At 45.1% G+C, this 17,192-nt stretch overlaps 1 protein-coding gene across 6 annotated transcripts in view; it reads left to right on the top strand.

Annotated features, from left to right (window-relative positions):
* The window catches only part of cntln (centlein, centrosomal protein), a 134,993-nt gene that overhangs the window by 56,999 nt on the left and 60,802 nt on the right, over positions 1–17,192 (top strand). For 5 of the 6 annotated variants that reach the window (XM_072678607.1, XM_072678604.1, XM_072678602.1 and 2 more), the window contains one exon: positions 4,266–4,382. The exons of the other annotated variant lie outside the window; for it this stretch is intronic. In XM_072678607.1, the coding sequence (XP_072534708.1) occupies positions 4,266–4,382 (117 nt within the window). The remainder of the gene's footprint in view (positions 1–4,265; positions 4,383–17,192) is intronic. 6 annotated transcript variants of the gene reach the window in all.

Genomic DNA, 17,192 nt, shown 5'->3' with positions numbered 1-17,192 from the left:
CTACTCCTAGCCGCACAGTGGAGCCAGCGCTGGCGCTCTCCAGGCCGCGCTCGTTAAGCCCTTCAGAGCGGATCACGCTGTGGATTTTTGGACGGCGCGTTTTCACACGGCGTTCTGCTGCCCCCACAGACCCCCGCAGCAACTCCCGCCGTCATTGCCAGAGGTTCAAGGGCATTATGGAAGGAAGAGGATCGCTGCAGGCACCTGTCTGAGGAGCGGGGTTTAAGTAGTATTTGTGTTGGGGAGAGCTTTACCGTCACTCCAGAGCTTTATTCCCCCTAATGGAAGCTTTTTGTTTAGTGTGTGGGAACGCAGAGCACCTCAGTACTGCAGTCCATTCAGTTCAGCTGCGGACGGTCAAATCTGACCATAACATGAACGTAGGCCGATTCCACGGACAGATTCGTTGTCAGCTTTGATGTTAGTGTATTTGTACCAACAAACTGGATTGATGGGGTGTGTATGTGAGATTAAGAGTTTAAAAACATGAAAACCCCCAATTTGTGATTTAAAAAAAAGTCAAATTCTTAACAGTAAGCAATAGACATGACAGAAAATAATGATAATACTGATACATAAATATAATATAATATATTTAAATATCTCTATAATCTATAAGCAGTTGTTCTTTTATATTATATTAGAATTTTTTGAATGGACCAATAGAAATGCTCCAAAATAAGTAAGTTGAGATTTGTTGTTCTCCTGTACTTATATATACTGTGTGTGTGTGTGTGTGTGTGTGTGTGTATATATATATATATATATATATATATATATATATATATATATATATATATATATATATATATAAATCAAACTTTATAGAGATGTTAGACCCTTTTCACGTTTCAAGTTCTCACTTCCGTAGGTTTCTGTTGGCAGCTCTACACAAAAACAGCCACAACTGGGTTTGCGAGTAAATGGCGGTGTTCTGACAAGTTGTACTACCCATCAGTACACGCTAGCTTACTGTGATGATTTGCTTGTCTGTTGCAAAAAAGTGTACAAAGTGAATCCGATTACATGGGAATATTACCTCATTTACCTCATCTTTACCCTCTGATACAGTGATTTAGGCTATCCCAGTATTCTGCCTGTACTTCTGCTGGGAGGATTTTCTGATTTCTGCTTTTAGCCTGTTGAAATCCATACCTGTGGTTGTATTTGGGCAGCTTTACCTATAGTCTTCCAGAAATCTGTCTATATAATTACGCACACTATGGTAGCACCCATTAACAGGTTAGCACAACCAGTGCTCATGTCTGCAGAACTTATGCTGACTCATGCTCGGAGGCGATGCTGTATCCTGCTGTTTCTCTTAGAATAACTTTTAAAATCCCAGGATTGGAGAATCAGTTTAATTGAGAGCATCAATAGGTTGGAAGGGATGCTAACAGCCAGAATAAGGAGGAGAACATACCTTTATCATCCACCCCCTGATACATTAATCTGTTTCCTGATGTTAGTGTTGGATTGAATAGTATGTTTGTTTTGATGATGTTGAGATATGAGGAAGGACCCGGAGACAACATGTAAAGGGCCTTACTGCCATATAGGGTTACCTAGCAGGTTAGGCAGATGATTTTACCTCTGAACGGCGTCACAAGTGTGAAATGGTCCATTAGCATTTAGCTTGAAGACGTACTGTTACCGTCACTTACTACAACACTGGTAGAGTAACTCTACTACAGCCCAAACACCCTCAACACAGCCTACCCATGTGTATTTCAGCAGAGGGAGCTGAATATGCCCTGCTCAGTCCCAAACCCCACCTATAAGGACAACCATTGGCTCATGAGCTGCTGAATGCTTTCTTTTTATTGGCTCCCTGTCCAAACATCTGTGCAGACAGGAGGTGCTTCATGTAAACTACATGTCCACTCTAAGCCAAAAGGGTTCTAAATAGGTTCTTCGTTTAGCGTCTAGATGGTTCTTTGAGTTATCAGGGTTATAAACACACAATAAAGACAAAAGTATTGGGACACATGTCATTCATTCATCGTTTCTTTTGAAATCAAAGGTATTTAAAAAGAGCTGATCCTGCTTTTGTTGGAGTAACTGTAAACTCTCCTGTCCAGAGAAGTAGACTTTCTACTAGATTTTGGAGGAGCATTGCTGTGAGGGTTTGATTGCCTTCAGCAACAAGAGCATTAGTGAGGTCAGGATTTTGAATGATCACCACTTCTCCACTACATCGCAAAAGTATTGGATGTGGCACCATTAAAGTAGCTGAATGCAATCATTAGAAGGGGTTTCCATAAAACATTTGGACATATAGTGTATGTTTATACCTTTAACCTTTTTTAAGAATATGCATAAGGCCAAATCTGTGCATGGGTTCTTGTTTCCATTCCTAGAAGCTGTTTGATTAACTGCACTAAAATCTACCCTTGTTTAGATGTCCTATGACAGTTTGATGAATCAGACGTGAAGCAGTCTGTATGGTCTTTAACGGGCTCCAATTTGTGTTAGTTATTACGCAGCTTTAATTAGTAAGGACCGCTTGTTATTTTTTTCGGCAGGGTTCGAACACATGCATAATAAAAGCGTAGTTAGAAAATGAAGCAGGATTGTCGCTCTGTGTTTGGGGGAGGGGAATGAGGGGGAACACCATGTTGGAACATTAAGAATTTAAGTGAGGTGTTGTGATGAGACTGACCTCGTTTGTGTTTGGCCACTGTTTACATTTGCATGACCCACTGGGAGCCCTCTGCTGCAGGCCACACAGGGCTGCCTTGGGCTCAAATAACTGTGTGTGTGTGTGCTGTGTGTCAGAGTCAAGGCCACTGATTTGAATACTGGCAAACACACAAACACTCAAGCTCAGCAGTGCCTGTCCAACACCTCCCCTGTGTTTAGAATGCCCCAGAGGCTCCCAGGTGTGGCACTGAATAGAGCACGTGTCTGTACCTGCTGTTTTCCTGCATTGGAGAACCAAACATCCTCAATTAAAGAGCTGAAACTGTACTATAGTGAAAGTATGATACCGTATCCCAATCTAACTCAATTAAAGAGCTGAAACTGTACTATAGTGAAAGTATGGTACCGTATCCCAATCTAACTCAATTAAAGAGCTGAAACTGTACTATAGTGAAAGTATGGTACCGTATCTCAATCTAACTCAATTAAAGAGCTGAAACTGTACTATAGTGAAAGTATGGTACTGTATCTCAATCTAACTCAATTAAAGAGCTGAAACTGTACTATAGTGAAAGTATGGTACTGTATCCCAATCTAACTCAATTAAAGAGCTGAAACTGTACTATAGTGAAAGTATGGTACTGTGTCTCAATCTAACTCAATTAAAGAGCTGAAACTGTACTATAGTGAAAGTATGGTACTGTATCCCAATCTAACTCAATTAAAGAGCTGAAACTGAACTATAGTGAAAGTATGGTACTGTATCTCAATCTAACTCAATTAAAGAGCTGAAACTGTACTATAGTGAAAGTATGGTACTGTATCTCAATCTAACTCAATTAAAGAGCTGAAACTGTACTATAGTGAAAGTATGGTACTGTATCCCAATCTAACTCAATTAAAGAGCTGAAAGTATGGTACTGTATCCCAATCTAACTCAATTAAAGAGCTGAAACTGTACTATAGTGAAAGTATGGTACTGTGTCTCAATCTAACTCAATTAAAGAGCTGAAACTGTACTATAGTGAAAGTATGGTACTGTATCCCAATCTAACTCAATTAAAGAGCTGAAACTGTACTATAGTGAAAGTATGGTACCGTATCTCAATCTAACTCAATTAAAGAGCTGAAACTGTACTATAGTGAAAGTATGGTACTGTACCCCAATCTAACTCAATTAAAGAGCTGAAACTGTACTATAGTGAAAGTATGGTACTGTACCCCAATCTAACTCAATTAAAGAGCTGAAACTGTACTATAGTGAAAGTATGGTACCGTATCTCAATCTAACTCAATTAAAGAGCTGAAACTGTACTATAGTGAAAGTATGGTACTGTATCCCAATCTAACTCAATTAAAAGAGCTGAAACATCTGACTCACCCTGGTTCTTTGTTCTTTATGTTGATGTTTTTAAACTTGGGTTCTGTGTAGCACCAAAAAGGTTTCCTCAGTCAGAGAACCGTTTTTGCTTAGAGTGTATCATGTAGTTCTCAGAGTCTTATTTAAGTCAAGTTGAATCCCTTGCAGATCTTATGACATTAGTAAGTGTGTATATATATATATATGTGTGTGTGTGTGTGTGTGTGTGTGTGTGTGTGTGTGTGTGTGTGTGTGTGTTCAGGCCGAAAGGAAGGAGGAAGCGCGCAGAGCCGTGGCAGCTTCGGCAGGAGAACAGCGATGCGGTTTGGAACGAGCTGTCCTTCTTCAAGCGAGAGAACAAGAAGCTCCTCAGCGAGAAGTAAGTGAGATCTACAGCCACAGTCGGCAACCCACGGGGTCCGAGCACCGTTTCACAATTTCTACCCCATCATAACCAAAAGCTAGCAACCTGGCTAATCTGACTCATCTGTTCGTCCGCTCATTCATTCATCCATCCGTCCGTTCGTCCAGCCAGCCAGCCATGCCATCCTTTCCTGAGCGTATTCTCTGGGTGCACTAAAGTGAATCTCAGCACCTTCGCGGTGTCTCCTCATAAACGCTTGAATGTTTTTAGTGAGTGAAGAACACTCCATCACTCACTGTTGTACACAGCATCTGCACAAGCAGCATTGATCACATACTCATCTGCTTATCTTTTGTCTATTGAAGGATTAAGAGCTACGTCCACTAGGGGGCCGTTTTCATTTTATTTTTATTTATTATCCTTTTTATTATTAACCTTTATTATTCAGAAATCGAGCCATACACGCAATAAAATATGAAGGATTGCATTTCATCCTAAAAGGGCTGCAGTTCTTCATGTGCTGGAGTTCCTGGCCTCACACACATAATTGTAATTTACGTTAATAGTGCAAACTTTTAGTTAAAATTGTAATTCCCTGATGTGGTAACGAACTACAAATTGACGAATTACCTGACAAACCCTGTTTAACATGAAAAAGCAACAAATAAGCAATTTACAACATTGTGAGAACTTTATGTATGCAGATGATATCAGCTTTGTATTGAGATGCTGTTTAAAGCGACAGTATATTATTTATAAACAAAGCAAGTTAGTGTAACAGGGGGGTAAATCAAACTGGCAGACTTTCAACAACAACTAAATGTTTTTATTTTGAATATTATTATATTTGATATATATTATATTCTAATATTATATTCAGATATAATAACAGATTTTATATTATTATGTATTTTAGACGGAAATGTTATGTTGGTCAACACAGACATGTGTAAATGGTCATGTACCAATGAAAATTGTAGAAATGGAATGTAATTTTTTTACGAAATAGTATTTTTTCACCTCATGTTAACAAGAGCACTCAGTTGAATATCTTTAAGCTTTTTATGCTTAAAGTGTCTCTAATTGGCACCCGTGCCGTAGACTGACTCTAATATTATACTCAGTGTTTTCTGGGACGGTGTGTGTTGTAATTCCAACATGTGTAGTTCCATGTCTTTTGCCACCTGCAGTGTGTGTGTGTGTGCTCCTTTCTGTCGGCCACATCTTGCTGGTGTTAAAGTTTGATCCTCCTGATGATCTTTCGTCAGGCCCCTCCACCACCACCCCCCTCATTATCTGCTCCCACTGCCATCATTAAGACCAATACCACTGCTCTTCCACATCCAAGCTCTCTCTCTTTCTCGCACACCCTAAAAATATGTTATCGTGTTTTAAACATGGTGTCCATCAAGAGGCTTCATTTTCTGGCCTGTGTTATTGATTAATGATCATTCTGAGTGTTAATGGTTTTCTACCAGATGTGATGGTGGGTCAGTCAGGAGTGTACTGTAGATGTGATGGTGGGTCAGTCAGGAGTGTACTGTAGATGTGATGGTGGGTCAGTCAGGAGTGTGCTGTAGATGTGATGGTGGGTCAGTCAGGAGTGTACTGTAGATGTGATGGTGGGTCAGGAGTGTACTGTAGATGTGATGGTGGGTCAGTCAGGAGTGTACTGTAGATGTGATGGTGGGTCAGTAGGAGTGTACTGTAGATGTGATGGTGGGTCAGTCAGGAGTGTACTGTAGATGTGATGGTGGGTCAGGAGTGTACTGTAGATGTGATGGTGGGTCAGTAGGAGTGTACTGTAGATGTGATGGTGGGTCAGTCAGGAGTGTACTGTAGATGTGATGGTGGGTCAGTCAGGAGTGTACTGTAGATGTGATGGTGGGTCAGTCAGGAGTGTACTGTAGATGTGATGGTGGGTCAGTAGGAGTGTGCTGTAGATGTGATGGTGGGTCAGTCAGGAGCGGTCTGTAGATGTGATGGTGGGTCAGTCAGGAGTGTACTGTAGATGTGATGGTGGTCAGTCAGGAGCGGTCTGTAGATGTGGTGGTGGGTCAGTCAGGAGTGTACTGTAGATGTGGTGGTGGGTCAGTCAGGAGCGGTCTGTAGATGTGGTGGTGGGTCAGTCAGGTGTGTACTGTAGATGTGATGGTGGGTCAGTCAGGAGTGTGCTGTAGATGTGATGGTGGGTCAGTAGGAGTGTGCTGTAGATGTGATGGTGGGTCAGTCAGGAGTGTACTGTAGATGTGATGGTGGGTCAGTAGGAGTGTACTGTAGATGTGATGGTGGGTCAGTCAGGAGCGGTCTGTAGATGTGGTGGTGGGTCAGTCAGGAGTGTACTGTAGATGTGATTGTGGGTCAGTCAGGAGCGGTCTGTAGATGTGATTGTGGGTCAGTCAGGAGTGTACTGTAGATGTGATGGTGGGTCAGTCAGGAGTGTGCTGTAGATGTGATGGTGGGTCAGTCAGGTGTGTACTGTAGATGTGAGATCTGTTGTATTTTGTGTGTAAAATAAATCGACAGTGTTACACAGCAGCCTCTTTTCACTGGTCATAAGTATTTGGATACAGATATTTGATGTGTTTAGGTGGGGAAAGCTGGTCTGCTTTACACAGTATAAAACTGGACTGTTTAGTGACTGTTACAGCGCCCCCTTCAGTCTGGTATATATAACCCCACCAGTAGATTTTTTTCAGTAAATGTATTTTTTGCAGCAGGAATGTGCAGGTTGCTTGTGTAAAGAATTGTTAATCGTGCTGAAATACTTTTTAAATGATTAAGCAGAGACTTAAGCGGTTAGGTTGGGCTGCGTTCTCCTGGATGTTTACTCTGTAACGCAGACAGCTGAACTGTGTAGCCAGAAACCAAAGACGCTAAAGTTCCCTCTGAGCAGTTTCATGGAGTGCTCTCTAGAGAAGGGTGCGGGTGCTGTTCAGTGACAGTGCGTGTGTGTGTGTGTGTGTGTGTGTGTGTGTGTGTTAATTACCACTGCTCTTGTCTGCTGGAGGAGTCGTTCTTTATTAGGCCGGCTTGGCTCTCTCCTTGCCAGGCCTCATTTGGCCCGTGCTGTGCTGAGGGGTCTAACCCTGCCAGCCAGCGTGGCCCGGCTCTCCCCTGTTTGATCTCTACCCCCGGCCCGCTCTTCCAGGAGCCCCCCCTCCTTGTCCGCCCCCCCTCCACCCTGTCCTCCTAATCCCAGCTGAGCTCATTATGATGTAGCCCGGCTGCCTACTCCCCCCTCTCTCCGTGAGCTCGAGCTGTCCGAGCTAATTACGGGCTAGCGTCCGCCGCTGCCTGCTCAGGGCCTGCTGCTGCTGCTGCTGCTGCTGCTGGGGATAGAGTTGGGGCTTCTGGGGGTGGGGAAGGGGGTCGGACTGTTACTGTACCTGAAAGTTGACCTGCTGGGAATGGGGATGGTCATGCTGGGTCTTTAGTATTATGGGTTGGAGCTAAAGTTGAGACTGGGGTTGAAGAGAAGGATTGGGGGCTTGTCTGTGAATTCTTGGTGGGGGGGACAGTGGGGTGGTGGATAGAGTTGTTGGAGTTGGGGCTGTGGATAATATTGTCTTGTATGGAGTTGATGATATTGGGTGGAGGAGTGTGATGTTTCTATGGATGGAGTTGTTGGTGTGTTGGAGCTGTAGATGGGGTTGTTTTGGAAGGAGTTGGCATTCTGGTGTTTGGGTTGGAGCTGTGGATGGTATTGTTCTGGATGGAGTTATTGGTGCATCCAAATCCACAGCAGCTCCAACTCCACCCAGAACATCACCATCCCATGCAAAATTATTACACCAACAATCCCATCCAGAACCAGAGTACCAACACCACTACACAGAGCCAGAGCATCAACAACCCCATCCAACATGATGATGTTGATGCTCTGGCTCTGTGCAGTGGTGTTGGTACTGTGGTTTTGGATGGGATTGTTGGTGTAATCATTTTAGATGGGACGGTGATGCTCTAGATGAAGTTATTGGTGTTAGGATTTTGGATGGGGTGGTTTGGTCGGGGCTGTGGATGCTGGATGGAGTTGTTGAGGTTGTGTTTTTTATGTGGAGCTGTAGGAGTTGTAGTTTTGGATGGAGGTGTTGTTTTGGAGGGGGCTGTTGGTTTTATAGTTTAGAATGGAGTTGTAGACGGCGTTGGGGGCTGAGGATGGCGTAATTTTAGATGGACTCCATCTGGGACACAACTGGAAGTGTATGCAGCTGTGGTTGGGGCAGAGGTTTGTGTGTGTGCTTCTGCAGGAGTGACCTGTGAGGAGCACGAGGGAGCCGCTTTCTTTCTTTTTCTGTCCTGCAGGGTTAGCACTGATCCCCTTTACGCCCGCTCCAGCGGGCACTGGGTAAACTCGCCCACGCAGCCTCGTGCTCTCCCTGAAAAACACAGGGAGGGGGCAAGAGGGCAAGGGCGACTCGCTTTGATCTCCACCGGCTCTTCCCACCATTACCGGCTCATAGTGTGATTGAGAAAGCAAAGGTCCCCTTCCAGCTCTCCTTCTCTGGTCTTTCTCTCTCTCTCTCTCTCTCTCTCTCTCTCTCTCTCTCTCACTCTCTCTCACTCTCTCTCACACACACGCGCACACACACACACACACACATTAAAACGGACATGCTCTTCTTTTTCGTTGCTTGTGTTCTCGCATCTCGTACGTTCTCCCACTTTCCACCTGCTCTCTCTCTCTCTCTCTCTCTCTCTCTCTCTCCTCTGGTGTATATTCATTATGTGCAGTAAGAGGGATGGTAGGAGATGTGAGGTGTAATTAGGCTGCGTTTCTTTATCAAGCTGTTTTGCGGCCTGGTGAATGAAATTACCGTTGATAGGCAGCGATTAAAGCTGGGCGGCCGAGCTGCAGTAGGAAGCCAACAGGCCCGAGCCGGAGGAGCCGCCCGGTGGCAGGCAGCCATTTTGCTGACCGTACCACGGCGAATGCGGTGGTGAAGGTTGCGCTCGGAAGTGTTGCAATGATCCGTTAATGGTTAATTACCTCCTCGTGGCCTGTAGTTTCGGGACGTGTAATTGCCGGCGAAGGCGGCTGGCGGATACTTAAAGCATCAGCGGTGGGCAGGCGTTCGCTCATCTCCCAGCAATCATTTCTTCACCGGCCCCCTAGTGGCCAGACACTCCCCGCCGGCCGCAGTCAATTCCACACCCATAAAAAAGCAGGCGTGAGGTCCAAACGACCGCTTTTCCAAATGAGGAGAGCTTTCGCTTCCAGGTTGTTTTCGGGGTGCAGGAGGGACTATCTCTGCTAACCTGCCCGTCTGTATAGCCAGCTCAGGCCTGGGAGGCTACTGTCTGGCGTACGGTAGGGCTGGACGATGTGAAGAAAAACAGAGAAAGGCGAGCGAGTGGTTCTCTGGTTCTGCGGTTCTCCCGCTGGTAAAACAGAGCGCTTCAGTGATTGTTTTATAAAGGGTCAGAGATTATGGTCTATAAAAGAACTATGTCCGTTAATGGTGCCATGAGGACACCAGATGGCGCTCTAAACACTGTGATTAAAGAATCAGGAATCATTTATTTGAAACCTGATCCATTAAAATATGCCAGATCATCCCTGACCTATGTCCCCTGGACCAGATTGGGACATCCCTAAAAATTTCACAGAATTCGTAAAATATTTCTTTTATTTCTGTATGCAATAACATGCATTTTTAATATGATGAGAGCTTCCACTTTATACTGTATTTTATATTAATGATAACATTTTACTCTAGATACCCATGATGTGTGCTGTTGTGACTGAACGGCTAGACTTCTCCATCCTTGTCTATTGAGTAAAAGGCACGCTGCGCCACCTAGTGTACCGAGGTAGCAAACGTTTGAGTTTTTCAAAGCCTTTGCTGCTAATAATGGATGGAGGAGCGAAATAGTGTACATTTCCTCGATCGTCCTCGATGCTGAAATTGAAACCAGACCTCTGATAAGTTCACAATAGCTGCGTTTCTCCTCTGCCTCCTCGCATCCACAGCCTCTCGATTCCTCTCGGCACGCAGGGTAAAGTGTCTGCCTCGGGGAATGCCATTTTGCTTTATTGCAAATTAAAGCCGGCGGGAGAACAAGGTGCGAGCGATCAGCGGTGCAGCGGAGTGATGGAAGGCAGCGAGACGGAGAGGCGGCGTTAGGAGCAGGGCTGGAGAGCACTCTGGAGGGAAATAAGTTAAATTAAGTAAATTGCAAAGGCAAATAAAGCCGAGAGCCGGGCTTTTTCCCCCCACTGCAGGTTCTTCGTTGTCGTGCAGCAAGCTGAGAATGTTCATTTGCTGCGAGATCATTTGCACAGTCCCCCCCCCCCTCCCAAACCCCCTCCCACCCTCCGCTTTCCCTCTTTTTCCCCTTCGTTAATATCTCTCCCCCCTCGTATTATGCGTGTGTCTGGCGCGCTTGGTGTCCGTGCTTGTTAATTGTAGTTAAAGGTCTGTGGGTATGAAGAGGCAGAGATGATTTAGGCCTCGTAAACACAGTAAACACGGCCCTTAGCCGGAGATGGCAACACTCACACGACATCAAAGCATAAATTAGGCAGCCATTACGCCTGAAAAAAGCCTTTGAGATGATTTGCGCAGCGCAGCCTCCGCTGAGAGTGACCATTACAGACGTGCTCCGCGACTTTGACTTTAATGAAGTTTAATAAAGTTTACCCTTTTTGCGCCGCTGTTTTTCTTGTTTCATCTTGATTGCTAAAAGGTATTAGGAGTAATGAGGGGCTTTTGGCCCTGGGTACCGCGCCGAGATCCAGAGACAGGGGAACACACAAAGACTGAATGTTTAATGTGTGTTTTGATGGAGAGTGAGAGCGTTGCCCCTTCCATCAATTATTTGTTAAAAAAAAGAATTAAATAAATAAACCAGCATGTAATGATTTAACACGAGCTGCTCTTTCCCCCCCTGGCCTTGTCATAAAACGAGAGAATTGCCGTGCCATCAAAGTGTAGGTGAGATTCACCATCCCGGCCAGCTGAGTTTTCAGAGTGTCTCTGTTAGGAGAGCTAGAAAAAGCCCTTTATTGCACGTTCAGACGTTTGGATGGACGGGTTTTTGAAATCCCAGGGACAAGGGACACCGAGACTCCTTATAGCAGAGGTGGCTCAGTGGTTAGAGCGCTGGGTTAATGTCCAAATGTTTGCGGACACCCCTTCTACTGATGCATTCAGCCACTTCAAGTCTGACACAGATGTACATAGAATAGGGCTCTCGGTAGCAGAGAAACTAGATGAGCCTAATAATGCCAGCCGTGAGCTAGTAGAGGGGTATAAGGCCCCCCAGCATTGAGGAGCTGTGGAGCAGTGGAAGAACTGTGTTCTCTGGACTGATGGTGGTGGAGCTTCATCCAGTACTTTTGTGGATGATCCTGACCTCACTAATGCTCTTGTGACTGAATGCAATCAAATCCTCACAGCAATGCTCCTCCAAAATCTAGTGGAAAGTCTTCTTCTCTGGACAGTAGAGACAGTTACTCCAACAGAAGCAGGATCAGCTCTTTTAATAGCATTAATTTCAGAAGAAACAATAAATGAGCAGGTGTCCCAATACTTCTGTCCATTTAGTGCAACACAGAATTGTTGGTGGCAAAACATAAAGCAAAATAAATAAGCACTGGTTAGTTAAATGGCCAGAGAAACTGTATTGTAGCAAAAGTATGGGTACAACCTTCAACAACGACTTCAACCTCCATGTGTAACCCCTCCGTGGCAGTGAACACACACACACACACACACACACACACACACACACACACACACACACTAGGGATTAGGGCTGTGGGATCAGCCTTCTCAGCACCCAAAGAGCATGGTCCAGCTGTGTCTATCACCATCTACAGAAATGCACATGCAAAATATCAGAAATCAACGTCAATCCACAGTTCCCACATTGCTGCAGCCCTGTTAGAAAAGCTGTGTGCAGTTCAGAGTTGCAGTGATATTAATTAGGTTGAGTGGTTTTATTAATTGAGTAATACCCATCCAAACCCATACTCATCCATGCCATCTATACCCATCCAAACCCATACTCATCCATGCCATCCAAACCCATACCCATCCAAACCCATACTCATCCATACCATCTATACTCATCCAAACCCATACTCATCCATGCCATCTATACCCATCCAAACCCATACTCATCCATGCCATCCAAACCCATACCCATCCAAACCCATACTCATCCATACCATCTATACCCATCCAAACCCATACTCATCCATGCCATCTATACCCATCCAAACCCATACTCATCCATGCCATCTATACCCATCCAAACCCATACTCATCCATGCCATCCAAACCCATACCCATCCAAACCCATACTCATCCATACCATCTATACTCATCCAAACCCATACTCATCCATGCCATCTATACCCATCCAAACCCATACTCATCCATGCCATCTATACCCATCCAAACCCATACTCATCCATGCCATCTATACCCATCCAAACCCATACTCATCCATACCATCTATACTCATCCAAACCCATACTCATCCATGCCATCTATACCCATCCAAACCCATACTCATCCATGCCATCTATACCCATCCAAACCCATACTCATCCATGCCATCCAAACCCATACCCATCCAAACCCATACTCATCCATACCATCTATACCCATCCAAACCCATACTCATCCATACCATCTGTACCCATCCAAACCCATACTCATCCATACCATCTGTACCCATCCAAACCCATACTCATCCATGCCATCTATACCCATCCAAACCCATACTCATCCATGCCATCTATACCCATCCAAACCCATACTCATCCATGCCATCTATACCCATCCAAACCCATACTCATCCATACCATCTATACCCATCCAAACCCATACCCATCCAAACCCATACTCATCCATACCATCTATACCCATCCAAACCCATACTCATCCATGCCATCTATACCCATCCAAACCCATACTCATCCATGCCATCTATACCCATACCCATCCAAACTCATACTCATCCATACCATCTATACCCATCCAAACCCATACCCATCCAAACCCATACTCATCCATGCCATCTATACCCATCCAAACCCATACTCATCCATGCCATCTATACCCATCCAAACCCATACTCATCCATGCCATCTATACCCATCCAAACCCATACTCATCCATACCATCTGTACCCATCCAAACCCATACTCATCCATGCCATCCAAACCCATACCCATCCAAACCCATACTCATCCATACCATCTATACCCATCCAAACCCATCCAAACCCATACTCATCCATACCATCTATACCCATCCAAACCCATACCCATCCAAACCCATACTCATCCATGCCATCTATACCCATCCAAACCCATCCAAACCCATACTCATCCATACCATCTATACCCATCCAAACCCATACCCATCCAAACCCATACCCATCCAAACCCATACTCATCTATACCCATACTCATTCATACCATCTATACTCATACCCATCCAAACTTATAGTCCTCCATACCCATCTGTAAACATGCATTTTCATACCCTTTCATACTTATAGTCACTGATACTCATCTGGGGAGCTGAGGTGCCTCAGTGTTTAGAGTTCCTTGCTATTGATGATGAATACAGAAGATCAGATTTTACCAAAAGTGTGTGTGAAATGTATTCACTCTGGAAATCACCAACATGATATCGTTTATCTCTGTGAATCTCATAAATGTTAATTTAGGGGTAAAAAAAAAATCTATATAATTTGCAAAAGCTGGTTTGACTGGGTCTGACGGGAGTCTGATGATTTTGAAATATTGTAAAAAAAAAAAAAAAAAAAAATTATATATATATATGTGTGTGTATATATATATATATATGTATGTATACGTGTGTGTGTGTGTAAATATATATATTTAGACCACGATGCAGTCACCACTAACAAAACTGAAAAATTGAACCACCTAATCCATCTGAGTGACCCCAGCTGAAACAGAACACACAAAAATACAAAACCAAAGCTCAGGGAAATCTGCTGCTTCTGGGGAGTCGGGGCAGGCTGCTTCAGAGGGATGCGGTGGGGACATGTAAACACGTCTGCAGTGCTGTAATACTGAAGTGAGCGACCCCAGCAGAAACGCAGCCACGACTCCTGCGTGTAGCGCCTGCAGACACACACCACAGATCCCTCTGAACTGCTCTGATTCTGCTGATGGCCAAGGCCGCGTCCACTGGGGGCCTGCCGTCCGGCCGCAGGCTCAGACAAGAGCCGAATCCCCCCGGACCCTCAAACCGTGCAGTTTTTTTGTTGCCCCCCCCTTCTCGTCCTCAAAGTGCCAGAAGTGTTTTCCTCTGTTGTGTCCGCGTGAAGCTTGCCGGTCAGAATGGACTTGGCGGTCTCATGGGCCTTTCACTGGCCTTTACAGCTCTCGGCCCCAAAGCCGTCTCAGGTAAAAGAGCAGATGACTGGGGATGGATGCCTCACGGCGGTCCGTGAACCTTTCGCGCGGTGCTGCTGGAACTGGAGCCGGCCAATTACAGCCGCACAATTACAGTCTATTTGCTGCCTTTTTTCCTGTCCTCGAGCCGCCTCTGTCTCCTCTGTCTCCTGCTGTAACGTAAAGCCACGAGCGAAAAATGCTGAATGCTCGTCTGCTTGGCCGACTGTTCCTCCTCCTTTCATCTGATCGTTTGTTTGCTCATGTTTATTTATATATATATATCTGTGTGTGTGTGTGTGTGTGCGTGTGTGCGTGTGTGTGTTGGAAACACAGCCGTAACGTTGGGTCTCTGGGAATTGGGATTTGATGCACCTCATGGATTTTTGAACATCAGTTTTTTATAGTGGTGAAAATCACGGCATCGTGATCTTGATTCATTCATAATCCAGATATTTGTCAGTAATAATATGAGTGTTATGAGCATGTCTTAAAGGGCAGGTCTAGTGATTTATCAAATTTCTCAGCATAGCTCAGTGTTTGAGGTGAACAGACAGAGTGGGGTTTGGTGTGAATTTGGGCTTCTTTGAAGAGAATGGAATTTCTTTACAGTGTGGGCCAATGGAGCCAGACGTTTTTCGTCATGACTACAGTATAATATAGCCATTTTATTTCCTATCCAAACCCACCAGTAAACCCACTTGAGTCTTCTGAGTTTTATATGGAATGATGATGATGATGATGAAGGTAAAGTAGTGAATAGAGAATCTCTCTAATCCACTTTTCTTTAGGGACTACTTTCTGTAGCCGCACTACACCCTGCAGCATGTATCCCTCCACCATTTTAATGATCTGATTTTAAAAGCAGGTTCTAGAGCCGAACTCTTCTCAGAACTCTGGTAGAACAGTGTCTCAGGCATCAGGCAGCGTCTTCATCACCATTAGGTGAAGAACTTTCTGTGAGGAGCTTTTATTATTAGAGCTGCAGACGTCCGCTTCCCTTCACCTCCACTGTAGAACCACAGCTCTGACTGGAGGAGGTTATCTAGAACGGATTGTTGTTTAGTTAAGACAGTGGTTCTGTACAGAATCATGACGATTCGAAGTATAGACCTGTTTTTGGTGCTGTGTAGAGGCTTTGTAAAGAACCATGAGCAAGAGATTTTCCTTGCGTCTGAAGATCCAGGCAAAGAACCGCTTTCAGTACTGTATTAGAACCCTTAATGCGGAGAGTGTTTATTGCCTGGTCCTGTTCCTCACATGTCTGCATCCTCATAAAGTGTTGTTAGATGTGCATAAGGTGTGTTTCTACCTCTTCACTCGTTCTTGCATCCCTGCTGAATCCGAGCAGAGCAGAGAACCTCTGGATTTAATTATTTTATTTTATTTCTGGCTGTTCTCCTGAGCAAACTGAGCCGAAAGCAGCAGGACTCCGACCCCTGACAGCCCCCCACCATCCTGCACTTCTTTATTTATTTATTCCAAAAAGATACCCAACTGGCGCGGGAAAGCTCCGGAGAAGGACCCGCTAACCGTCCTGGGGGAGTGACCCAGCCTGCAAATAAACATCTGTTATTCAAATGGAGGTATTCGCACACGGCCTGCCGGAGCTCCGCTGCAGGAGGAGGAGGAGGAGGAGGGGGTGGAGGAAGAGGAGAAGAAGCGGGGGGGGTCTGAGCTGGGAGTTAGCAACATCTCAAAAAACAATTATACGCTGTTGACATGAAAAGAGGCGCCGCAGTCACTGTGTTTTAATTGAGCGGCTGTCGGGGTCAGGAGAGACCGACTGCAAACGTCTCTACAGCTGGAGCGCTAATAAACTCCCCGCTACTGTCTGCAGATAACAACCCGAGCCCGGGAGGGCCGCCGCAACACAAGCATCGCGCGGCAGAAGACGGAGGATTAGGTGCAGACAGCTCACTTATTAAAAGCACAGGTTTGACATTAACGACTTTTAAAGAGACGTCGGTCTGCGGGTATCGTTTACGGACTGTTTGTTACATGCCGTTAACGTATTCGGTTATTTTCACGTGTGGCAGCTTTTTACGGAAGTGTCGAGAGACCCGCCATGCCGCCCAGCTTTTTCCTCCCTCTCCATAAATGTTCTTAATCTAATCCACATTTCACAGTGATAACCAGCCCCCCCCCCAACCCCCCACCCCAACGATCGATAACTAATTTCTCTATCGGCAGACGTCTCACAACTCGGCGGCCGAGTCTATCTCTGGCAGCCGCGTCTTCTCCAGAGTGTCATTGTCGGTCCCAGGAGACCCCAGAAGTGAGGAACTCGATCCATATCTCCATCCGCTGCAGAAAAACTCGGGTTTCCTAATGAAAATTCGCCCCGCGAGCCGCACGACTCTTGCTGTCGCGTCAATATCCGGACATCTATAACGGCATACATTAGAAACCCTAGATGACTGAGGCCTAGTAAACGC

This window comes from Salminus brasiliensis, chromosome 4 (assembly GCF_030463535.1).
Source record: "Salminus brasiliensis chromosome 4, fSalBra1.hap2, whole genome shotgun sequence".
NCBI lineage: Eukaryota > Metazoa > Chordata > Actinopteri > Characiformes > Bryconidae > Salminus > Salminus brasiliensis.
The sequence above is the reverse complement of the archived record's forward strand: the minus strand, read 5'-3'. Positions and strand labels throughout refer to the sequence as shown.